The 27,466-nt window shown below is 38.1% G+C and overlaps 1 protein-coding gene across 5 annotated transcripts in view; it reads right to left on the reverse strand.

The window, feature by feature from the left end:
* Positions 1-27,466, reverse strand: part of LOC115216997 (LIM and calponin homology domains-containing protein 1-like) — a 294,506-nt gene that overhangs the window by 97,605 nt on the left and 169,435 nt on the right. For 4 of the 5 annotated variants that reach the window (XR_005001247.1, XM_036507360.1, XM_036507362.1 and 1 more), the window contains exon 5: positions 24,765-24,794. The exons of the other annotated variant lie outside the window; for it this stretch is intronic. Coding sequence is in view for 3 of the 4 variants with exons in the window: in XM_036507360.1 (XP_036363253.1) it covers positions 24,765-24,794 (30 nt within the window). In the remaining variant the exon portion in view is untranslated. The remainder of the gene's footprint in view (positions 1-24,764; positions 24,795-27,466) is intronic. 5 annotated transcript variants of the gene reach the window in all.

Below are 27,466 nucleotides of genomic sequence, written 5' to 3' on the forward strand. Positions count from 1 at the left end.
TCCCAAATGATAAAGCACCCTATCCACAACGTGGCACTCCTCTCTGTTCTCCCGTATGGAGCAGAAATGTGGCCTCGCACAATGACCCTGGCAAAGGAGATTGATGGCTTTGATAGCAGAGCCCTGAGGACCATCAAGAATATCAAATGGTGCCATTATCTAGCCCAGCACCAGATAGTTGGATGTGATTAAGAAAGATCTCCAGAGGATTGATGTCACCTTGGAGGATGCAGAGAGGTTGGCACAGGATCACCAGTGATGAGGAACACTGGTGGACCTGGAAGCTCTATGCACAATAACACCTGTGGAACCACTAACCTGGGATGACTCCAGCCCCATCAAATAAGAGCATGACTGAGGGTGACAGTGCATAACTGTGTGCATGTGAGCAGAAAAAGTACCCTAGGTGGAGTGACTCACTGTACTCTCCCTACAGCTTCCATACTTCCTCAACAGCCATTTCTCATCTCTCTCTCTCTCTCTGGACTACTTCCACAACTCCCATGCCTCAATTTTCTTCAATGACTCTTCAGATTCCTTGTCACCCCTATCTATTTTTACTTTTTATGGTCTCTTTCCTTTACACCTTCCATCCATGGAACGGACTGATTGGGTTCAACTGTTTGGCAGTTATTTGGCAAGGTTTATTGAGCATATGACCTGTTTTGGTGACAGCATTAGAGTGGTTTAGCTCTTATTTCTAGCAATGTAGGCATTTCCTAACACCCTACTCACATTTAGTGACAATTAATGTATAATTCTCCTTTTTGGTAAAACATTGGAAACTGCTCTCTTTACTCTTTTACTTGTTTCAGTCATTTGACTGCGGCCATGCTGGAGCACTACCTTTAGTCGAGCAAATCGACCCCGGGACTTATTCTTTGTAAGCCCAGTACTTATTCTATCGGTCTCTTTTACCGAACCGCTAAGTGACGGGGACGTAAATACACCAGCATCGGTTGTCAAGCAATGCTAGGGGGACAAACACAGACACACAAACACACACGCACATACATACATATATATATATATATATATATATATACATATATACGACAGGCTTCTTTCAGTTTCCGTCTACCAAATCCACTCACAAGGCATTGGTCGGCATGGGGCTATAGCAGAAGACACTTGCCCAAGATGCCACGCAGTGGGACTGAACCCGGAACCATGTGGTTGGTTAGCAAGCTACTTACCACACCGCCACTCCTGCTGTTTATATTAATTTACAAAGTTAGGGATAAAACTACTTTAATGATTTTATCAAGTGGCCAGTGTGTAATAAAACCATAAAGTAACAATTTATACTATTATATAATTATATTGTATAAGTATATTAAAGGGTGCGGATAAACCCCACCAAAATGTTAGAAACAGATGTCAAACGGCTCTAAACACCACATCTACACTCCGCTAGTATAGGTTGTAAGTGGGCAGATGAATAAATGAATAAGATTTTTTTTTTAAATGGTTAATTGTAGATTGATTTCTGGCTTAGGGTTGTAAAACCCCTTGCTGTCATCAGTACAATATGCCATAGTATGTAAATGCAAATATTTATACAAACCCATACAAAAATTATATTATATAATTATATATATATATATATAGAGAGAGGGGGGGGAGAGAAGACATTACACATACATACAAACATAATTAGATGCACATACACACAGAGGTAGAACGAGAGAAACATTAAACCATCTTGATGTCAAATAAGTCAGCATCAAATCAGTGATACCAAATATATATTTCTTTATTGCCCACAAGGGGCTAAACACAGAGGGGACAAACAAGGACAGACAAAGGGATTAAGTCGATTACATCGACCCCAGTGCAAAACTGGTACTTTATTTATCGACTCCAAAAGGATGAAAGGCAAAGTCGACCTCGGTGGAATTTGAACCCAGAACGTAACGGAAGATGAAATACGGCTACACATTTCGTCCGGCGTGCTAACGTTTCTGCCAGCTTGCCGCCTATCAGTGATACCAAATATATGGCACTAAAACATTTCCTATCCATCTATATTCACCTTTATAATGTAAAATAGCTTCAGATTCCCTCTATCCAACCCACCTCATATTTCTACTCTATCCCTTCTTTTCTCATTAATGACTTCCTTTCTCTCTTCCCCTCTCCCCCACACACTTCCTCCCCCATCACAGTGTGCTCTTCTACTCTCTCCATAACCACCTTCTCACAACTATACATCTGTTCCTCTCATCATATTTCTCTCCCCTCTCTCATCACCCACATCTAGAATTATTGTAGCCTATCTCTTCTGTTTCCCTTAACTTATAGGGGCCACTTTAGGGCCTTAGTCTTGTAAGTTGCAAGGTGCCTCACAAGCGCTGATGCCATGGAAACAAAACTCTCCTACATTCTGTAAAGCAGCTGCCTTCAGGAAGGGCATCAAGCCATATAAGCCATGTCGAAGCAGACCTTGGGGTATGATATGGTCCTCAGACTTGAATCTGTCCAACTAACATCTGCATGAAAGGAGGACACTGAAAGGGAGGAGAGAAGAGGAGAGGAGAGATGGGGGAGAAGGAAAACAAGGAGAGGAAGAGGATGAGAAGGATCTAGGTTGTTTTATAGGGACATTTAATTGACACCAGTATTTGACTGGTACTTATTGATCTCAAAAGTATAAAAAGTAAAGTTTTAGTATTTTATTATAATTTCATTCCCATTTAGGATGTTTTATAAAAATAAATAAATGCACCCTTTTAAAGCCTAGCCAGGCTCCTGGGCCCGGTTTCTATGGCGTATGTGTTCCCCAGCTGGACGGGACACCAGTCCATCACAGCGTTATTCATTTTTGCCAGCTGAGTGGACTGGAGCAACGTGAAATGAAGTGTTTTGCTCAAGAGCACAATGCATCGCCTGGTCCAGGAATCAAAACCACAATCTTACGATCATGATGCTGATACCCTAACCACTAAGCCACGCGCCTCCACAGGATGTTTTATAGGAACATTAAATTGACCCCCAGTACTTGACTGGTGCTTTGTTTCATTGATCCCCAAAAATGAAAGGCAAAGTTAACCTAGGCAGGTTTTCAAACTGTAAATGTAAAGGAATTCAAGAAAATTCTGGAAGGCATTTGATTTGCTGCTCTACTGTATCTTCCAATATACTACAACCTAACATAGATCTTAAACAATTGAGCTGTTCACACCAAATGAAATGAAAATACTTTTATATTTATCCTGGTTTTCTTTTTTTTTCAAGGTTCAAACAAAACTTGTCTGATTGTACCAACATGAAACAAATTCACAGGACATATTTATTAAAAAATGTTCGAGATCTTACAAAAATTTAGGTTACACAATTGATATACTTATAAAAGCACAGTGGTATCATTAACCACCACCACCACCACCATCACCAATTTAAATATAGTACTGGAGGCAATAAGAAAAGTGTTTAAGACTGGCTGTCCATGAGAACACCTTATATATTGATGACCTAGTTCTCACAGCTGAACTATTGAAGGTTTAGAGGAAGATTTCCAAACATGGAAGTGAAGCCAGAAATTGACAAGTCTGAAAGTAAATCTAGCCAAGACAAGAGTTTTAGTTTGCAAGAAATGAAAGGTTGGTTACGTTCTGAGTTCAAATTCCGCCGAGGTCGATTTTGCCTTTCATCTTTTCAGGGTTGATAAATTAAGTACCAGTTATGCACTGGTGTCGATATAATTGACTTAATCCCTTTGCCTGTCCTTGTTTGTCCCTTCTATGTTTAGCCCTTTGTGGGAAGTAAAGAAATAAGAAATGAAAGGTTGCTACTGCCATCTTGAAAGTGACCATATTCAAAATTCAAAAAGGGGAGAAGGTAGGAATTCGATATACTGCACTCAGTGTAAAATCTGGATGCACATGTGATGCAGTGAGAACACAAACAGGCTGACAAAAAAGGACTTTGTATGAGGCAGGTGTGCCAAACTAATTGATGATGATGATGACAAAGAAGAGCCAACATTTTTTGCTGGTGTTTACTAGAGCATGACAAATATTTAGTTATTCAATGCACACACTTTTCCCCAATACCTTACCACAAGCAACACGCAGCACATTATAACCCCATGCAGTGTATCATCACTCCAAACACAGCCACTATGTCTTGCATTATCTCAATAACCATGCACCCATTCCATCACACCACACCACATTTCACTTCCACTACATTTCTCCTCCACATTGCTCCACACATCACGTCACCACATCACACTACTCATTGAAGCAAGTGTGTTTTGGATAATTCAGTCCTGGATGAACTGCCAATATACTGCAATCTAACATAGCTCTGTCAGTCAAATACAGACAGAATGGTCACGGCTGGAATGCCTTTGATCATAGCTCTGTTCAATCATGGCTTACCTGGGGCTCAGTACCACTACCACCACCTCAAATAATTTCCAATCCCATTCTGCTGCAAGTTGTCTGATATATCAGCACTACCACTACTAGCAACACCATATCACCATAAACACACCAACAAAGCAAGTAATCTAGTTACAGCACTTTTCATAATGAACCTCACCACACCACACAACACAAAATTCTTCTCTATCTAGTCACTCAACTTGTTAGAAATATATTTCTTTATTACCTACAAGGAGCTAAACACAGAAGGGACAAATAAGGACAGACAAACGGATTAAGTCAATTATATCGACTCCAGTGCGTAACTGGTACTTATTTAATCGACCCCGAAAGGATGAAAGGCAAATAGCAGTTATATCTGCTTCGAATCACATATAAGTAAAATACACATTAAACAGTAGTCCAAAATACAGTCTGAAAAAAGAAAAAAAGCAATCCCCTTCCCAGGATAGCTATAGCTGGAACACATTTACTCATGACAGTTTTTACATCAGGTTTGACTGATGGGTGGCAGGCCTAAAGAAGTACCACAACACATAACATTTTGTAACGTGATTTAACAGTAAACCCCATACTCATGCTCACAACTAATACTATCATATATCCATTTATCTATCTGTCTCTGTGTGTGTGTATCCACCCATCCATTTTCACTCAGTATTCCAGGGAGGGATGTGAAGGCAGAGTCCTCGGGCGCATTCTCCATAGGGTCCTATCAGAAGCAACCATCATTAAATTTTCCAGCTGTATTCCCAAGTGTGGCCAACTGAGGCTATGGACATTATCAACTATCTCGTTCTCAGACAACCCCTAGGTCTCCTGCTCATTGGCTCGGCTTGAAGAACCCATCTTGTGATTCTTTCCTGTGACATTCTAACCACGTTCATAGTACCAGAGCTGTGGTCGCACAATGCAAAGAAGAAGTGGCTTGATTTACTATGAGAGACTCCCTAATCTGAGCTACATTACTCTAAAGAACTTCCAGAAGATTCCTACACACACCTCTCTCTCTTTCATGATATATATATATATATATATATATACATATACATATATATATCAAAGTGTACAGTATAATATATCTGTTACAGCTGATCTTACCAATTGGTTTCACACTAGGGTGTTCAACGGAATGTTAGGTAACTGTCTAATTATGTAGCCCTGTGCTCATCAGAGGTGACTGTTATAGAATGAAATATGGCAACTGTGCTTTCTCTCTCTCTCTCTCTCCATATATATATAGGTGACTGAACAAATGAAAGAAAGAGGCTACTGAGCAAGAAGAAACATTAGTTTCTGACTCCCATTAGTTGTGATAAGGACACGGCTACCACTCTAATATTAGTATCACAAATACACCCAGCACACTTTGTAAAGTATAAGCTTGTGCAGTTCCTTTAGCCGTGATGAGGACATAACATTTCTCTAGTATGGGTGGCTTGAAAAAAAAAAAAACAGAAAGCATTCACCATACTGACAAGTGGCTGGAATTAGGAAGGGTGACTAGCTGTAGAAACCAAGCCAGAATGGAATGCAAGCAAGATAACGTCCTTCCTTGGCCCATGTATGTAACCAGATCTATCCTACCTATGCCAACATGGACAGCCGGCAGACATAAAACGACGATGACAACGGTGATATGTATTTCAGTTTTGATATAAACATAACAACACCATTTCCACCAATAACAGCAAAGACAGAAATGTTATACAATACATTTTATCAGTTCTGGTCCATTGCTCAGATGAGTAAGTGGCTATTGTTACTTGAAAATATGTGGTTAATTTTAGCACACAACTGCCTGGCTGTCTGTTTTTCTGTCAGTCAAATCTATCTATTTATTTGTCTGCATTTTTCAAAACAATCTACAAACCTGTATGTGTGTGTGTGTGTGTGTGTGTGTGTACACTCATGCACGCATGTATGTATATGAAATATTTGACTGGTGTAAAATTTTAAATTCATAAGGAGGGTTAAAGTTTGGTAAAAAAACTTCACCATTTGATAGAATTAGTATTACTGTCACAGAACAGCCACAGTTTAATGTAAAGCCAGTAAAAGAGCAAAAGAAATATCCATTGACTTTTAAGGTAAACCTGTGAGTATTTCAGAGATACTAAGGTAACACTCAGACAGGATCAGCTTGACATAGTGTATGACAAGGCACACCCTTTGAACAACTGATAAAGACCATTAGACGAGCTTCTGCACTGTCTGTGCTTACTGGACTTTAGACCACATCAGAACACACTTATCTAAGGTCCCCTGTGGTAGCATCAAATTCAGGACCTTATGACAAGCATTGCCAACATGGAAAGCAGATTGTCAACATGAAAAAAGGGTGTGTCTATGTGTGTGTGCATCATTCTGTGTGTAAATATGTGGGTATCTACATATGCATACCTCATAAACACATCAATTATACAGTCAGACATTTAACAATAATCAAGTTTTCTATAATCCAAAAACATTATCATCATAACCATTCTACTAATTCAAATACACACATGCCTCTGTCTTAAAGAAAAGAAAAGATTGTATCTAAGATGACAGCTGATTGTGTAATATGTCATACATGACGTTTGAAAAAAAAAAAAGAAATGTGAAAACAAGATAGTCATCATTAGAACTCTTTTGATCATGGATTGACCTGGGGTTAAAACGTAACAACAAATAGTAGTAAGGACACAGTAAGGATACTTTTGTAAAGCAGAAGGGGATAGAGTGGTGGGCTAAATATAAGTCAGTTACTAACATGGGTGAACTATTTATATGACTTTTCTAGTGAACCAGGACAGGAATGACATCCAATGACAACCTTCCAGTTATGGGGTCATAACTCAATGCTATTTATAAATATTTCACATTGGGAAAATTAAATGAGATTAAAAGACAGAGCATTACAGAGAGGTGGGGCAAAGGGTTAAAGCGAGTACAGGATAAAGATCTCCTTTGGTCATGAATGACCATAGGATTGCACCTAGAAAGTTACCTTCCAAGGCACAAGTCCAAGCAAGGTTGTTTATGGAAGACTAACGGTCGCCCATGCATATCAGCCTCTCCTCTCCACACCACTGAAGTTATCCAAGGGAAAGGCAAAGGCCAATACAGCTTGGCACCAGTGACATTGCAACTCACTTCCACAACTGAGTGAACTGGAGCAACATGAAATAAAGTATCTTGCTCAAGAACACAACACAGCCTGGTCCGGGAATTGAACTCAATACCTCATGATTGTGAGCCCGATTCTCATCAATTTTATATTAAACCTGCTGCTTACAATGGAAACTATATCCCCCTGCAGTACTACAGAAATTCAGCAGGAACCTCTACATAGTTAGGGTTACACCTACTAGAAATAGCAGCCAAATTTCCATCAAATTCCGTTGTACCACTTTAAAAATATAGAACACATTAGATAATGTAGCATTCATTACACTACATAAAAAAAGGTAAAGATTGGAAGGTATTTGGTCATAGGTCCACTGGATCAGAGCTGACCTGGAGTTAAGCAACACCAATCTGAGCCTCATTCAAATTGATAAAAATATCAGCAAAACATACCTACAATTTTAATATAGGAAAGAAACATTTAATATAGACCAAAACACACTAAAAGATGAGATGGTCACAGCTGGAATACTTTTGATTATAGATTTGCTTCATGAAGCAGGTCCTAACCTAAACTACACCGCTAACAGCAACATCTTAGATCTGGTAGATTGCCATCCAGAGTACAGTAACTTTGTTACAAACACAATATAGGATTGTCAGTTGGTATGTCCTGTCTACCTTGACTCTAGTTATCTGATACCTTACACACTTGACCATCTGCATTAGATATATAACTTCAATGTTAGTCAGTATAATAATGTAGGTTGCAGTCATGTATTATGCCCAAAATCTGCAAGTTAACCTAGATGCAGCACATAGCACTTTGCGGTTTGCACTTCTGCCACATTCCACAGGTGTGATAATGAATTCTAAAATATGCACAATGCCTAACAATGAACTCTAAAATAGAGACAGAGTGGAATAATCAATCATGTCAAGCCAAATACTTGACTGGCATGTTGTTTTTATTTAAAAGAATGAGAGGCCAAGTTGGACCTTGGCAGGATTGGAACTCACACCATAATGATATGTAACTATATAACACAAGGCAATTTGTCAGCTGCTTTATGAAACCTACTGAGCCACCGTTCAGATGTCAGCATGTAAAGCATAAATGTCTCTTAATCCTTTGAACCCATGAGTATACTTTAGCAAGGTTGATTTCATTTGACTATACCCATAGAAGATACATAAGTGAATACCATAAATCTTCGAGTATAGTCCACTCTTGTGTATAATACACAGGGGATTTTTAGGGGGCTGTACCTCTGAAAAACCTAAACCTTGTGTATAATACGCACTCCTTCTCTAGCTTGAGTCGCAGCACCTATTCGAACAAACACTTCCGCACATGCGTAATACAATAATGGTGATGTTCTTAACTGTTATATGGGAATGTAAATATGTTTGAAAATTGTTTTTGTTATATGTTATTCTGTGTTCTGAACACTTTTATTTTAATAAATGTCGCTTACTGCAAGTTATGGATGATTCTTTTATAACTTCATTGCTTTCAGGCTTAGCTTAAGATATTTTTGCGCTCGAATTAACATTGCTGGACAGCAAATAGAGACTCGGACATTGCTTAGAGAGTATTTTTCATTTTTAACCCCATATATAGTACGCACTAGGGATTTTGACCTTTAAATTTTGGGAAAAAAATGTGGATTATACACGAAGATTTACGGTAGACACATGGTTTTATGCGTTTGACTGAAAATAACAATGTTTCTACCAATTAGTGAGTTGTAAATACAAAATCCTGCTGCTGCCTGCTTTTGCATCTTTCAGGAATAATAATCAAATGATATTATCCCTATTACAAAGTATACTTGCAGTTTCAAAGGGTTCAGTCCTACACTAATCTACATTACCTCACTTCTTTCATGTGGTAATCTGGTAGACATCAGAACAGAGGACAAAATGCCTTGTAGTGTTTGTTCCAATTTTCTGTGGTGAGAAGCTGAGATACATAGATGTTAACCAGAGGAGACATTTGGGGAAAAAAGTTAGATGAGGTCAGAAATAAGAAGACTTTAAACTACCAAGTAATGCAAAAACATGATATGGTTCAGACAAATCTAACCCATGCCAACACAGAAAACAAAAATTAAGGTACTAAAAGGGTGGTAGTGGTAGTTGTAACATTGACAAAGGTTAAGGTGACCTGGGTAGGACTTTAACACAGAACCATGAAAACACATGACAATAACAAAAAAGTAGACTTCCTACGTAAAAAAAAAAAAAATACCAATCCCATCTTCCATAATCTTACTATCTCTGCACCAAATACCACCTTGATCCACACAAGAGAGCAATAAATTCTTTAACTCTGTCTTCATCAAAATTCCAACATTGTCTTTTTTTGCCTTCCTTCCATTCCTTCTCAGGACTTCTTGATGAATCACAATAAACTTCCACACAAACATAAACTCCCTCTACCCTTCTCTGTCTCACACACACAAACTCTCTCTCTCATACACACACACACACTCTCTCTCTCTTTCGTGCACACATACAAACATATGTACACACACAGGAGACAACCTAGGCAGACAGGTTTTAAAAACAAAATGAAATCTATGATAATATTTACACTGACACTTAACATTCCTGTTTAACTTGCATTTCACATCCTCCACTGGTTTGTAACTGACCTTCAAGGCAGAACTGGGCGGGTGCAGTGACTGGAGGATGGGTGGGAGTCACTATACTATGTCATCATTAAGATCCACCCCATAACCCCTCATTATAAAATAACAACCAGAGGCTAAAGCAAATGTGTCTGTGTGTCTTGCAAGTAAATAGGAAACAACTAGAGAAGACAGAACTGACTGATCTTTTTTTTTCTATCTCAATTAGGGTGGGACTAGAAAGGATTGGTGGGGAATTCCAGGGCAGGGTGTGGGCTTTAAAGTCACTCCAGAACCCTATAAACCTGTTCTAGAGAGTCAACAAGGGTAACATCTATGTAGTTGGCTCACCTTTTAGAAATAGCAACCAAATCTCCTTCAAATCACACCCTACCCACTTGAAAAAAAAAGACATATTAAGGCTGGAATTCCTTTTATCACAGATATGTTCTCTCAAGGCTGACTTGAGTCTAAACAATGATGATTGTAAAGTACTTTACAAAACCAATTTTCAAGCTGAACCAATATAAAACAAGTGAGACCTTTCACATACAAGTACAGCCCATCTGACAATTTTCTGTACAGTTTGTTTATCTAAATTCATTCACAAGGCTTGGGCAAAGCAAAAGCTATAGTAAAAGTCATTAGTCTAAGGTGCTATGCAGTGTGATCAAAATTAAAAGTGCACTTTAACCACAGCATCCATATTTGAGAAGGTATAGATCAACATTGTAGGCGGAAATGCAGTGAAGTCACTGTATAACAGCAAGCTGTTCAAATTCTTTAACAGGTAAAAAATTGTTTTAGGCAGGTGTGACTGTGTGGTAAGAAGTTTGCTTCCCAGTCACATGATTCTGGGTCCAGTCCCACTGCATGGTACTTTGGGTAAGTGTCTTCTATGATAGACCTGGGCTTACCAAAAGCCTTGTGAGTGGATTTCATAGATGGAAACTGAAAGAAGCCTATTATGTGTGAGTGTGTGTGTGTGTTTGTCCCCCACCACCGCTTAACAACTGGTGTTGGTTTGTTTACATTCCCCTACCTTAGTGGTTTGGCAAAAAGGAACCAATCGAATAAGCATCAGGCTTTAAAAAAAGAAATGTAGTGGAATCAATTTGTTCAACCAAACCCTTCAAGGTAGTGCTCCAGCATGGTTGCAGTTTAATGATTCAAAGAAGTAAAAAAATAAAAGAACGCATCAACAAAGGAGGCTTGTATGTAGCTGCTTGACTTGCTAGAAGTAACAATCAAATGTCCTTCAACACCTACCTCACCTTCTTAATAAAACAAAAAATGACATATTGACATACTGGGCAATGTAGTCCTTGATATGCTTATGCCTAAAAACAAGACATGATGATTATGCTTCTGATCATAGGTGTACTCAATCAAGACTTAATGTTTTTGCTAACTCTTATAAGTTATGTTTCAGCATACCATCAAATAAAATCCCAAACACCAACAAATGCAGTAACCTGCCAGTGTGATAAGATACAAACTCATAACTATTCAGTTAATAGATTTAACCATATCAAGGCGGTGATCTGGCAGAAACGTTAGCACGCCGGGCAAAATGCTTAGCGGTATTTCGCCCGCCATTACGTTCTGAGTTCAATTTCCGCCGAGGTCAACTTAGCCTTTCATCCTTTTGGGGTCAATTAAATAAGTACCAGTTACGCACTGGGGTCGATGTGATCGACGTAATCTGTTTGTCTGTCCTTGTTTGTCCCCTTTGTGTGTAACCCCTTGTGGGCAGTAAAGAAATAAGATTTAACCATATCAAATCTACCATCATCAGCACAGAGTTTTCATTTTATACCAGTTTTCAATCTACAACTATTTTCTTTCTCCATATTTGGGAGTATTTTATTTCAGTGCTAAAGATCAACTCCAGAACTCTACCATTAAATTTGGGCCTTTCCACCCCAATCTCTTTGATACCTTACTCAGGTTTTACTTAGTTTGTTGTACTAACACTGATACATCTACTAGATTAATAAGCTCTTGCTTGAGTCAGCAACAAGAGCTACAAATAGTCATTGAACCTTCTAAATACAGTCAATAGGAGAGAGAGCCATGCCAACTTGAGACAGTGTCAGGATATTGTGAGCCAGCATCATGTTATTGCGAAATGGTGTCATCCCTGTTTGAGACAACACCAAACCAGTTCAGGACAATACCAACCCAACTTGAAATAGAACTGCACTACCTTAAGATAGTACCATGCTAGATTCAGATGCTATTATGCCAGCTTGGGACAATAACACATCAGCCTGGGTCAGTTTTATGCTAGTCTAAGATATTAGTACATAACTTAATGTCAGATGTATGCAATATGAACAACATAAAGGCAGTTTAATATAGTATGATTTCAACTTATTGTAAAAAATATCACAGTATGTTGCCAACTAACATATGACAAGTCTTACTAATCTATGACAAGATGTTGCTATCTCATGGTAGGACATTGTCTTCTTGTCACAAGATGCCAATTAACTTAAAACATTATCATTAAGACATCTTGCTATCTTGTCATAAAATGAAATGATTGTAAGCCATTGCCATTTCATGACATTATTACCTTATTCTCACTGCAACATACCAAGTGTATGACAATATTACATTCTTCCTTTTATTTAGTTTAACTATTATTGCAGAGTGGGTGGTTGTAAATTTTAAACAAGCAAAGAAGGTAGACAAACAGGTTACGAAATACTAAATATCATCATCATCGCCACCTTCACCACAAGTGGTATTAGTAATAGTAGAGGACAGGATTTATTCCCTATTTTTGTTATCGCAATCTGAAAACCAGTAGCGCATGAAAATGCACCACCTGCTCCATGCTGTGTTGTATTGCCTTATGTACATACACTCTGTCAAACCATAGAAAACAAAGTTAAGAGTCAAGAGGGTAATATAACAAACATTTTAGAAAGAATAAGAAATAAAATTACACAACCAATCACCTCACTGGAAAAAAATGCCATGAAAGAAAAGCAAATGATTAGTTAGGTTTTAAATGGCTAATTCCAGAAATAATTCAACAGGAAGCTTAATATGTTGGCGGGAGACGAGGTGGTGTAAGATTTTCTTGGTGAAACTGAGATGTTACATAGGCATTAAAATCCAGTATTGTCTTTAAAAAAAAATACCGTCTATTCTCAAACACTTCTGTTTCTGAGAGGACACTAAAAACACTAATTACAGAAGCAGTGGTGGAGGTCATAGAACCATGCAGGAGAATTGATTATCATAATGATAATAATAATGGTTTCAAATTTTGGCACAAGGCCAATAATATTCATTACATTGACTCTAGCACTTGACTAGTACTTACACCTGTAAAGGCGCAATGGCCCAGTGGTTAGGGCAGCAGACTCGCGGTCGTAGGATCGCGGTTTCGATTCCCAGACCGGGCATTGTGAGTGTTTATTGAGCAAAAACACCTAAAGCTTCACAAGGCTCCTGCAGGGGGTGGTGGTGAACCCTGCTGTACTCTTTCACCACAACTTTCTCTCACTCTTTCTTCCTGTTTCTGTTGTACCTGTATTTCAAAGGGCCAGCCTTGTTACACTCTGTGTTATGCTGAATCTCACTGAGAACTACATTAAGGGTACACGTGTCTGTGGAGTGCTCAGCCACTTGCACGTTAATTCCACGAGCAAGCTGTTCCGTTGATCGTATCAGCTGGGACCCTCATCGTCGTAACCGACGGAGTGCTCCTATTAGTACTTACACCTAGAACTGCAGCTTAATCAAAGAAATGAACTGTGCAAAAATACATGTCATGTTAATGACAACTGCACCTTTGCACTGCTGTCATCATCAAGGAATCACTGGGGTTCCATCTGCTTCAGTGTGAATCTGTGTATCATCAGCCATGTAATTCCATGATCCTCAAATAGTTGGCATCCCTTCTACTAGTTGAAAGAGCATATGCTCCAATTTGGTCAGCTATTTTTTGGTACAAGGCATGCTAGTTAGATGACAATATAGCACTCAAACAGTGTAGAGGTTAAAGATTAAATAGACTACTTCTATCCAGCCTTTTAGAGACAGCTTTCTCTTAATTCATTTCCAAGTACGACTGACCACCCTCCTCATGATCTCATCCCAGATTTTCACTTGATTGTCCAGTCTGAACCAGAACCAAAACACCTTAACTGGACACTCAGTCCAACTACAAACAGAGTTATCTTAAGAGCATTATAGGCCTCCTGGGCAAAGTAACATAGTGGGGTTCCTACACACACATAGTGGGGCTCATACACCCTACAAGTACACCACAGTATACATACTTTAGCATTGGGCCCCTAGATCCATGGTAGCCCCAGACAACTGCCCATTGTGCTTAAGATGGTTCTGGCTAAAGATGTCACCATCCCACATAGACTTGCCACTCCAGATATTGAGTTGCATGCCTAACAATTAGTCCCAGTTAATGCATATTCCTGTTATTCCTTCAGAATGCTAACAACCCCATGATTTCTGATCACAGTGACATTGTCCATGTATACAGACAGGGTTCTCAATACCAACTGTTTGTGAGACTCTACAAATTTATGGACGAAGGCTACAGATAATACATTCAATGTCAGTTCACGATTGGTATTCATTTTACCAATACCAGAGGAACAAAACCAGTATTAGGTTTGCTAGGATTTGAAATGAGAATATTGAGGAGTGAAACTAAATATTGAAATGCATATAATCTTACATTCTACCATTTTTTGCACTTTTACTCTCTTAACAAAAAGAGTGATAATCATAGGCACAAGATGAAAAGTGTTGAGGGGGCAAAAGGGTTAGCCAGTTAAATTGACTGCAGTACTTGATTGGTACTTTATATTATCAATCTCAGAAGGAGGACGAAATGCCAAGTTGACTTTGCTGAGATTTAAACTCAAAATGCAAAGGGTGATAACTAAATACCACAAGGCATTTTGTCCGAAGCTTTAATGATTCAACCAATCCACTATCAAATAACAACAACAATAATAATAACAATCCTTTCTACTATAGGCACAAGCCTGAAATTTTAGAGGAGAGGGCCAGTCAATAACATTGATTCCAGTTCTTGACTTTTACTTATTTTATCGACCCTGAAAAGATGAAAAGCAAAGTTGCCCATGGCAAATTTTAAATTTAGAACATAAAGATGGATGAAATACCACCAAGCATTTTGCCCAGTGTGCTAACAATTCTGCCAGCTCGCCACCTTAATAATGATAATAATAATAATAATAATAATAACAATAATAATAATAATAATAATGATAATAATAATAATAATGATAATAATAATAATCCTTTCTAGTGGATGAACAAGGCCTCAAATTTGAGGGAAAAGATTAAGTCAAATACATCAACCCCAGTTTGTAACTGGTACTTATTTAATTGACCCAGAAAGGATGAAAGCAAAGTCGACCTTGGCGGAATTTGAACTCAGAACATAGCAGCAGATGAAATACCACTAAGCATTTTGTCCTGCTTGCTAACAATTCTACCAGCTTGCCGCTTTAATAACAGCAACAACAACAACAACAATAATAATAATAATAATAATAATAATAATAATAATAATAATAATCATGAAAGCAAAAATAACTAAAACTAATTATGTGAATACTAATTATATTTTTTAATGTTACTCAAACTGGTTTTACAACCCTTGTCTTCGTCTTTCTTACATGCACCTTTCCACCACCTACCTGTAGAACAACAATCTTTATAATACAAAATGATGGGTTGGTCATGTCTGGAACACTTTTGATCATAGCTATGCTTGATCAAGACTGACTTGTAGCAACATAAAGACAACATATCATGCATCAACTCCATCTCACACCAACACATACTTTACAAGTCAATAGAGTAGTCTCTACACCAGGTATCTTTTACTCACTTCAGTCATTAAACTGCGGCCATGCTGGAGTACCGGCTTGAAGAGTTTTAAGTTGCATGAATCGAGCCCAGTACTTCTCATTTTTAAAGCCCAGTATTTATTCTATCAGACAGTTGCTGAACTGCCATGCTACGGGAACATAAACACACCAACACTGGTTGTCAAGTGGCAGTGCAAGAACAGACACAAACACACCACACATACACATATACAACAAGCTTCTTTCAGTTTCCAACTACCAAATCCAGTCACAAGGATTTGGTCAGCCTGAGGCTATAGTAGAAGATACTTGCCCAAGGTGCCATGCAGGGGAACTGAAACCCAGAACCATATGGTTGGAAAGCAAGCTTCTTACCTCATAGCCATGCCTGCACTTATTTTTGGTATAGTTTTTATAACTAGATGACTCTCTTAACCCCAATCATTTTACAAAGTGTAGTAGGTGCATTTTATCATGGTACCACCACAAGAGGTCATCATGCCCTCTATGTATGTATGTGTGTGTGTTTGTAAGGTAATTTTTTATTAGGCATGCCATTCAGAAAGTGTCAGGCGGCTGTATGTGCCCCATGGGCCACAGTTTGCCCATGAGTGCTCTACTCAGTTGCTCCAACTGCTAGAGACAATAGCCAAACTTCTGTCAAGCCATACATAATTTTTTTTCTTTTAAAGAAAAGAAAGGACACGTCAGACAATGTAGACCATGATATACAAAATGAATAAATAAACAAACAAACAAAATAGAGAAAAACTGTGACTGTCATGGCTAGAATGCTTTTAGTCATAGGTCTACTTCCTCATAACCAACCCGGGGTTAAACAACAACAATAAATGTTGTTTTTCGATTTTCCACAAGATTCAAAGACAATTTTACAGGTGTAGGGAAAATGAGATTCTGAGAAGTTGATGCATTTTCCAAACATATTAAGTTAAGAGTAGGTAATGTGGATTCAACCAGAAATTGAAACTATATAGGCACAGGAGTGGCTGTGTGGTAAGTAGCTTGCTTACCAACCACATGGTTCCGGGTTCAGTCCCACTGCGTGGCATCTTGGGCAAGTGTCTTCTGCTATAGCCTCGGGCCGACCAATGCCTTGTGAGTGGATTTGGTAGACATGTGTATATATATATGTATCTGTGTGTATATGTTTGTGTGTCTGTGTTTGTCCCCCTAGCATTGCTTGACAACCGATGCTGGTGTGTTTATGTCCCTGTCACTTAGCGGTTCGACAAAAGAGACCGATAGAATAAGTACTGGGCTTACAAAGAATAAGTCCCGAGGTCGATTTGCTCAACTAAAGGCGGTGCTCCAGCATGGCTGCAGTCAAATGACTGAAACAAGTAAAAGTAAAGTAAGTAAAGTTAAAAAAAAACCCAGCCTACTGAAAGCTTACCTCTCACTTGATTGAAGGACACTAGTAACTAGGATGGGGGTGGGGGGTGGATAATGAATATCAAAATATAGAGGCAAAAAGAAAAACATGACCGAAAAAATATTAAATAGAATAAGAATAATACTAAAAAATATTTTTCCTTGTATAAAAACTATCGTCCTGAAATATATAGCTGAAAGTAGTAATCCTTATTATTAATATTGTTGAGAGAGAGAGAGAGAGAGAGAGAGAGAGAATATTGTTGAGAGATAGATAGATAGATAGATAGGTAGGTAGATAGATAGATATATGAGTGCGTGTGAGTAGTACACAAAATGTTTATAGTGGTGATTGTTGGTTGACAAACAAAAGTGTTCCCTATGACTAAAAGCTATGGTATGTCCTAAAACTCAAGTTTAAAGACATTTATTTATTTATTTATTTAGTTATCTTTCTTATTATTTATTTTTTTTTTTTTTGAGAGTCACAAGTTTCTCATTAAACAGAGCCAGGTACACATTTCTATGTAGTAAGGCACATAAGACTTATTAAAGATTATTGCTCTTCTTATGATTATCATTGGTCTTGTACCTGAATCAGAAATAATAATAATAGTATTCATTAGCATGCTAAGTGAAATGCTTAGCGGCATTTTGTCCATCTTCACATTCTGAGTTCAAATTCTGTCGAGGTCAACTTTGCATTTCATCCTTATAGGGTCGACAAATTAGGCACCAGTAAAACACTGGGGCCAATGTAATTTCATCAGACAAAGTAGACCATGATATACAAAACGAATAAATAAATTATTTCAGATATTCTCATTTTGAAAATCATCTCTGGCTAATCGTTGAGAGGACATTGGTGTTGCCTTGGCAGAGACTTGTGCTTTCTGAGTGCTCTTGTTTATAATTATTATTATTATGGTAGTGAATTGGCAGGCTCATTAGCACGTTACACAAAATATTTAGCAGCATTTTTTTCTACCTTTTTACATTGTGAGTTCAAATCCTGTCAAGATCAACTTTGTCATTTATCCTTTCAGAGTTGACAAAATAGAGTACCAGTCAAGTACTGGGATCAAAGCCCTCCCTTATAGTAGAAGAAGAAGAAATAATAATAATAATAATAATAATATAATAATAATAATAGTAGTAGTAGTATTAGTAGTAGTAGTAGTAGTAGTAGTATTAGTAGTAGTAGTAGTAGTAGTAGTAGTAGTATTATTATTATTATTATTATTATTATTATTATTAAGGTGATGAGCTGGCAGAATCATTAGCATGTCAGGCAAAATGCTTAACGACATTTCGTCATCTATGTTCTGAGTTCAAATTCCACTGGGGTCAACTTTGCCTTTCATCCTTTTGGGATCAATAGATTAAGTACCAGTGAAACATTGTGGTCGATGTAATTGATCAGTTCCTTCGCCCAAAATTTCAGCCACTGTGCCTTTAGTAGAAAGGATTATTATTATTATCATTATTACTAAGGCAGTGAACTGGCAGAATCATATGCTAGGCAAAATGCTCAGCAGCATTTCATCCGTCTATATATTCTGAGTTCAAATCCTGCCGAGGTCAATTTTCCCATTCATCCTTTTGAGGTACATGAAATAAGTACCGGTTAAGCACTGGGATTGATATAATCTCTTAGCCCTATCCCACCAAACTTCAGGCCTTGGGTTTATAATAGAAAGGATTGTTACTATTATTACCTCCACCTTAACGAAGGCGGTGGTATTGTTTCAGTTGTGTTTGTTTGTTTGTCCATGGACAAGATATCTCAAGAACCACTGGATGGATTCGGATGAAACTTTCAGAGATGTTTGGCTTTGTAACAGGCATGAACTGATTAGATTTTGGGATCAATCCAGTATTGGATAAGGATTCTGGATTATTTTTCTGGTTTTTCTACTTAATTTTTGAGAGCAGTCAGGTTCATTTTTAGTATTCTCATTTGTGAGAACAGTCGAGTTTATTTCAGATATTCTCATTTCAAAAATCATCTCTGGCTAATCATTGAGAGGATGTTAGTGTTGCCTTGGCAGAGGCTTGTGCTTTCTGAGTGCTCTTGTTTATTATTATTATTATTATTATTATAGTGAACTGGCAGGCTCATTAACACGTTAGACAAAATATTTAGCAGCATTTTTTTCTACCTCTTTACATTGTGAGTTCAAGTCCTGTCAAGATCAACTTTGTCTTTTATCCTTTCAGAGTTGACAAAATAGAGTACCAGTCAAGTACCGGGATCAAAGCCCTCCCTTCCTCCTAAAACAACTGGCCTTGTGCCAAAATTTGATACTAAAGGCAGTGAGCTGTCAGAATCATTAGTACACAGGACAAAATGCTTAACAGCATTCCATGTCTTTATGTTCCGAGTTTAAATTTCACTAAGGCTGATTTGCCTTTCATCCCTTTCAAGGTTGATTAAGTAAATTCCAGCTGAACACCGAGGATGTATTTAACTAGCACTCTCCTCCAAAGTTTCAGGCCTTGTGCCTATAGTAGAATGGATTATTATTATTATTATTATTATTATTATTATTATTGAAAGGACTGAAACGAGATACTTTCCTGCTCAGTCAAGCCCTCATTGACTTTTTTAAGTTCCACTTGAAAAGAAAAGTGAGAGTAGAGAGGGAAGTTCTGCACCCCCAGTAAATTTGTTGAAAGGTGGGTGAATGTGGTGAGGATGGCCCGTGTGAATGGGCCTACTCTGAACTTTCATTTGTAAACAAGAGGAGCAGAGAAGGAGAGAGAGAGGTGTCTGCTGAGGTGCATCTGGCAGTCGAGATAACCAGAATGTGTAGGGTTCCTCGGTTTTCCCTTTGAGGAATTCCCCACTTTAGGGGAATTTTATTGTTTAATTGTATTATTGTCTTTGTTATTTTATTGTTTACTCGAATTTTGTGTTAAACTCCACATGTCCCTAGTTTTGTATTGTCCCAATTTGTTTTGTGTTCGACCCTTGTGACCAATAAAGAAACAATTATTATTATCATTATTATTATTATGATTATTATTATTATTATTAGTATTATTTTTAAGATAATGAGCTGGCAGAATCATTAGCATGCTGAGCAAAATACTTAGCAGCATTTCATGTTTTTATATTCTAGGTTCAAATTCTGCCATGGTCAACTTTGCCTTTCATTCTTTTAGGTTGATAAAATACGTATGAGTTGAGTACTGGGGTTGATGTAATCGACATAACCCCTTCCCTGAACTTGCTGGCTTTGTGCCAAAATCTGAAATCATCACCAATATCATCATGATTATTATTATTACTATGATGGCTACTGATATAAAACCATATGGCAATGACAACCTCTTTGCTTCAAAAATTAATTGCACATACTGAATTCCTTTATCTACTGTATCCTTGTAATGATGTTCAAGTTTATAGAATTTGTACAGGTTAAGGCTTTTTATAAAGCAAGTACTTCAGTGTGTCTTTTTCACCTCTTTTACAATTGAGACAGCACATAGAGATAAATGTTCAACTAATGACTGATTATAGAAAGATTATTCTGAAGATATGTAGAGTGTCATCTAAAAATTCCATTGCAAAATGAAAGCAAGCATGCAAATATATTACCAAGTCAATAAAAGTCATTTAGTAATATATCACAAAGATAATACTTGTCATACAGAGATACTACCAAATAATAGAAATTTTCAAAATGTACAAACCTAAAAATGTCAAAATAAATTATTAATATTCAATCTTTTATTTGTTGAGAATACTGCAGGAGTTAGTTACTCCAAGTTCTAGAGTTTCACACTTATGAACAAAACCATTGCCTTCCATCTCTCAAATACTCATTTATCATTTAGTCAAAGGGAAAACTTTTTCCTTTTCCTCATTCTTTTCTTGTAAGTTACATGGTGACTTCACAAGTGCTGGTGGTAAAAAAAAATTACAGAGAGCACTTTGTACAATGGCAGGTGTTAGGAAGGGCATACAAGGTGGTGCTGAAAAGTTCCTGGTTTTGAGGGCATTGTGAAAGGCATGGTTGAAGGCCCAACCTTCCGAGTTCTTTTACAGGGCTTAGAAAAACTGAAGGGATACAGTAATAAGTGTGTGAATCTGAGAGAGGAATATGTTGAATAAAATCATAATTAACTGATCCTCCTCTATTTTCTTTTACCCAAAGCAAACTTCTTAACTCTACAGCTATGTCTGTGCCTATATATATATATTTATTTTATAGAAGGAGCTTCTACAGGACTAGAACTGTTTCATTCAAATGAAATCATCAGGAAGCTGTATTGAGTACCTTATTTACTGTGGTTAACCCCGACTCAACCCGGGACCTACATATATATATATCAGAATGAGACATTTGGGCAGTTTGTATTACAGAATGTTGGATTTCACAATGATTTCAGCAAATTTTAACAACATTGCTCATTTGAGCCACATTGTTGCTACCAAAAATATTGTGGTTACCAGGCTCCACAATGTAGTACACTTTCTCCCTCATCATCCATGTAACCACTGCACCAAGCTGATGCAACAGCATCTGCTCCAACCATGCAGCAGCTATTCTTTTTTTTTTTTTTGCCCACAAGGGGCTAAACATAGAGGGGACAAACAAGGACAGACAAAGGGATTATGTCGATTACAATGTAGTACACTTTCTCCCTCATCATCCATGTAACCACTACACCAAGCTGATGCAACAGCATCTGCTCCAACCATGCAGCAGCTATTCTTTTTTTTTTTTTTGCCCACAAGGGGCTAAACATAGAGGGGACAAACAAGGACAGACAAAGGGATTATGTCGATTACATCGACCCCAGTGCATTACTGGTACTTAATTTATCGACCCTGAAAGGACGAAAGGCAAAGTCGACCTCGGTGGAATTTGAACTCAGAACATAATGGCAAACAAAATATCTATTTCTTTACTGCCCACAAGGGGCTACACACAGACGGGACAAACAAGGACAGACAAACGGATTAAGTCGTTTATATCAACTCCCAGTGCGTAACTGGTACTTATTTAATCGACTCTGAAAGGATGAAAGGCAAAGTTGACCTTGGCGGAATTTGAACTCAAAATGTAGTGGCAAACAAAATACCGCTAAGCATCTTGCCCGGCGTGCTAACATTTCTGCCAGCTCGCCGCCGATATTCTGTTTTACCACTCTCTGAGGATTTGCTTTCTGTTCTCAATCTTAGTGCTCCTCTCACAAGTACATGCTGTGTCCATGCTGAAGCATTTCCAGCTTCCTTCTCTACCTTGTAAATCATTGCTTTGCTGTGCTTCCTAAGCCTGATTTCAACCAGGTAGGACATAAGTGGATTTAGGCACAAATCCACACCTTGCTTGCCATCCATGTGCTTCACTCAATTCTCATAGACCTTCATAGTTGAAAATCTTTCTTTCACAGCCAATTCCATATTAACTGCCCAGGGCACCATCATCACAACAATATACACACCTGTGTACCCATAAACACACACACATTTGTGTGTGTGGAAATATATACGTGTGCATATGCACACACATAAAGTACATAAATTACACTTTTTCCCTTTTTTCTTGTTTCAGTCATGAGACTGCAACCTTGAAGAACATTTAGTCGAATGAATCAACACTGCTTCTTACGTTTTTTTTTTTTCAAAGCCTGGTACTTATTCTATTGGTTTCTTTTGCCATACCGATAAGTTATGGGGATTTAAACATACCAACGCCGGTTGTCAAGTGGTAGTGGGGAACATACACACACACACACACACACACACACACACACAAAATGAGTTTCTTTTCAGTTTCTTTCTACCAAATCCACTCACAAGGCTTTGGTTGACCCAAGGCTATAGTAGAAGACACCTGCTCAAGGTGCCATGCAGTGTGACTGAACCTAGAACCGTAAGGTTACCATACAGGCACACCTGTAAAAATGCAATTCATATATACATACATAACACAGTCTCAGATCAAATCGCTTGCCTGGCAAGTATATATATTCAAACAGACACACACATATATATTTATATATTAGCAGTGCTCCAGTATGGCCGCAGTCAAATGATTGAAACAAGGAATATATATGTGTGTGTGTGTGTGTGTGTGTGTGTGTATACACATACACACACATATGCACTTGCACACAGAAAGCAAGCAACATTTTAAATACTGAAAATAAATATAAAAACACAAAAGGAAAAGCTACAAGAACACTTCTAAATCTACAACAACTACAAAAAATCCAGACCAAGCAGAAATCATTTCACTTAAACATAACACAGAGACACATATATATATATCATGACTAATGGGTAAAACAAAGAAGGAAGGATAGCACCAACTATCATGCTTACATGCTCCATCAGAGGCAAACAATATACTTCTACATTCAGCAGGACAATACTTCTTACTAAAAGAATCAGCTTTGGTCAAGAGAACCAAGATGCAGAGAATGGGTGACATGGTGGTGGTGGTGGTAAAAAATATTGTAATGAATTCAAGACAGGTTTGTCTTTGCGGTGAATGGGGTAGAAAAGAATGAGGTGAAAATATAGGGCTGATTAATAAAGGATTTGACAATCTAATAAGAAATAACCAATGAACAGAAAGAATCTCTTACACACACACATGCATATATGTGTGTGTGTGTGTGTGTGTGTGTGTGTGTGTGTGTGTGTGTGTGTGTGTGTGTGTGTCTGCGTGTGTTTGCACACGCACACACATTTTACAGTTTGAAAATGAAAAGTGGTGTGTAATATAAGATGAATATTAGTGTGTGTGTGCATGTAATTAATGAAAGAAAGATTGTGGATAGCTGAGTCTGTAGGGTACTGAGAAGCCATTATGTTCATATTAGGTACTGGTACCAACATTGGTAGTCAACTGATAAGCAAAGAGGAAGAGCACAACAAATAGACAGACAGACAGACATGTTTGTATGTATGTATATGATGGACTTCCTCATAGCTTCTGACTACCAAATTCACTGAGAAGGCATTGGTCAGCCCAGGGTTATAGTGAAAGACACTTAGCCAAGGTGTTGTGCAGTGGGACTGAACCTGAAACCAGGTGGTTGCAATGTGAGCTTCTTAACCACACAGCCATACCTGCATCTACTGAACAGCTTTATTGTTGATGGTGGCAGGAGATGTTGATTTGATAACAGTGAATATGATACTGTATGGTACTGTTACTATGGCACAAGAAATGGAGATGGTGGTGGTGGTAGTGATGGTATAACAGGAGATGGTATAAAGTGATGTGGCAGGGGAAGAGACAGCATTCCATAGAGAACAATGCTTCATTTCAACAGCAGGTACATGTATACTACATTACATAAATGCGTGTGTATATACTCACTTTTTCCCAGATGGAGCTTCATATGTTGACCTAAAGATGTGACAAGACTGTTTAGGTATCGATGTGCATTAGATTGTAGATTAAAGACAAACACAGAAAACACAAAATAACAATAACATGAGAGAGAGAGAGAGAAAGAGAAGGAGAGAGAGAGATAATGGAGTCTGAAGGCCAGTAGAGGTCAGATAGCAAACTGGGTGGTGCATGCCCAACCTCACACTCTCAAATACATACTATAACTATTATCTTCATCATTGTTACCACCATCATCATCATCAATATCAGTAAAGCTGAAATGTGAAATAGGTGTTTGATTTCTTGGTTATTTGTCTCATTTTGGGATGGGAACGGGTGGCATTTGGGTGGCAATTGATGGGGTCAGATTGGCGCCAAAATTTACACTGGGGGGTAAAATGGGGTGGGCAATGGCGTGAGGAGGGTTACAAGTCGCTACCGTTTGGTTACCGTGGTGAGGAATATGGGAAAAATTGAGTTTTATGGGATCGACAAGTTGCGCTGTTTGAATAATGGTGGCTTTTCGTGTTGCTGCAGGGGCTAGAGGCGGTTATCTTTAATTGTGGGTGTAAAAATTTGGGGGATTTTGGAAAGGGGGCAAAATTTTTAACCTTTTAAAAAGAGTACATTTTTTTCCCTATTTTTAGATTTGCACAAAACAACACCAACACCAAAATCTGAGTGAAGCATGGGTCAAAATAGCTAGTCACATTATAATAGTAATACAAAATAAGGGTTGAGGTTTGAATATTTTGTGACGCATCAGACAAGATATCCTGAAATTTTAGTAACATCTCTTTAAGCTCTGAGTTCAAATTCCAACAAGGTTGATTTTGCCTATAATCATTCTGGTGTCAATAAAATAAGTAATAGTCAAATTAAATTTACCACATTTCCTTCGCCATAGTCATGCTGTGCTGTCACAGTTTATTTACTCATCCATGGTAAATAAAATAAAGGACTGGTCCAGCAATGGGGTCAATGGTGTTAGCTATTCCTTCTCCTTAAACTGCTGTCCTTGTGTTTAAATAATACACATTTATTGGTTTCAGATTTTGGCACAAGGCCAGCAATTTCAAGGGACATGGATAAATTGATTTACTTCAACCCCAGTACTCAACTGGTATTTATTTTATAGATCTTGAAGGGATGAAAGGCAAGGCTGACCTTGACAGAAATTGAACTCAGAATGTAAAAACAGACAAAATGCCACTAAGTATTTTGCCCAGCACAATAATAATAAGCCAGATTGCTGCCTTAATTAGAACATTTATTAACACGTTTTAACATACATTTTTCACTGTTGACATAGGCTGGATTTGTTTTCAACACAAAAATGCCCCCAATTATATCAATCGTGAATCATCTATTTCGTTAGAGACTCAACATTTTCAGATCTGACATCAACATTTCTTTCCAATGCTACCCTGGATCTACCTCTCCACATTCAACCCTCAATGTTCTACTTACAACGCATGTTATTATAATCTAATAATTTCCAACAAGATTAAACCATGCTATCCTCATCCAGTCATTTCTATATCCAAGCCCAGGGATAATCCCTTAATCAATTATGTCACAGGCTCACACCTGAAGGCTTAGATTTCAGGCAGTGTATCTTGTATAAAATCACCTTAGAAGAGCCCCTCTCCCCTATACAGCACTAATGAAAGGTAACAATAAATACTGATCCTTAACCATTTCTTGGAGTATAGTTAAATACAGTGAATGTAGATGGATCTTCTTAAGTTTAAAAGGATAACTCAGCAACCAAATCTTATATACACAATAATCTCATTCCAAATCATATGAGAATCATCATCATCGTTTAACGTCCGTTTTCCATGCTAGCATGGGTTGGACGGTTCGACCAGGGTCTGGGAAGCCAGGAGGCTGCACCAGGCTCCAGTCTGATCTAGCAGTATTTCTACAGCTGGATGCCCTTCCTAATGCCCAGCATCTTAACCAAAAAACATTTGCCTCTTGATTTATCAGCATGAAAACCTGGAGTTAAAGGGCAGTTTTTCAGAATCCCTTACAGTAAGATATATGAAAAGGTGTCACACTATTACTCAATCAAATTTTACTGTCATTTTTGTTTCTCTTAGGCAAGGCTGTCGTTAAGGGGATGCACTGGATGGCACTGTCTCCTCATTATTCAATAATATACCTTCAGATTTACAGTGATACACTTATTTTGAAACTCCACTTAAGCATTATTACAAATTAGTGGTCACCTAGAGTATTCTGAAGCACCCCCAGTTACCAAAGTCTGGTGATGGGCCGCATGGTTCTTGGTCTCAAGCATTTGTCTTATGAAGAAAGGCTGAAGATGCTCGACCTTTATTCTCTCGAAAAATGACGCCGCCGTGGTGATCTCATTCTCACTCACAACATCATAAGCGGAAAGTGTAACCTCTCGAAAGAGCTGTTTTTCACTCCTGCTCCAGAGTGTGGGTTGCGGGGTCACTCCAAAAAGCTCTATCTACGACAATTTCATTTCAATCGAAGGAGAGGGGCTTTCTCCGTCCGGGTTGCGGATCCGTGGAATAAGCTGCCGGACAAGATAGTGAAGATGTCAACAACCGCTCAGTTCAAAGTCTCTCTTGACCAGAAATGGCCTGAACTCTTTGTATGACCACCCTCCCTGTACATAACTCCCTGTCCCCTTACATGGCCTTGCTTTT

The sequence above is a fragment of the Octopus sinensis genome, linkage group LG11 (assembly GCF_006345805.1).
Source record: "Octopus sinensis linkage group LG11, ASM634580v1, whole genome shotgun sequence".
In the NCBI taxonomy this organism is placed as follows: domain Eukaryota; kingdom Metazoa; phylum Mollusca; class Cephalopoda; order Octopoda; family Octopodidae; genus Octopus; species Octopus sinensis.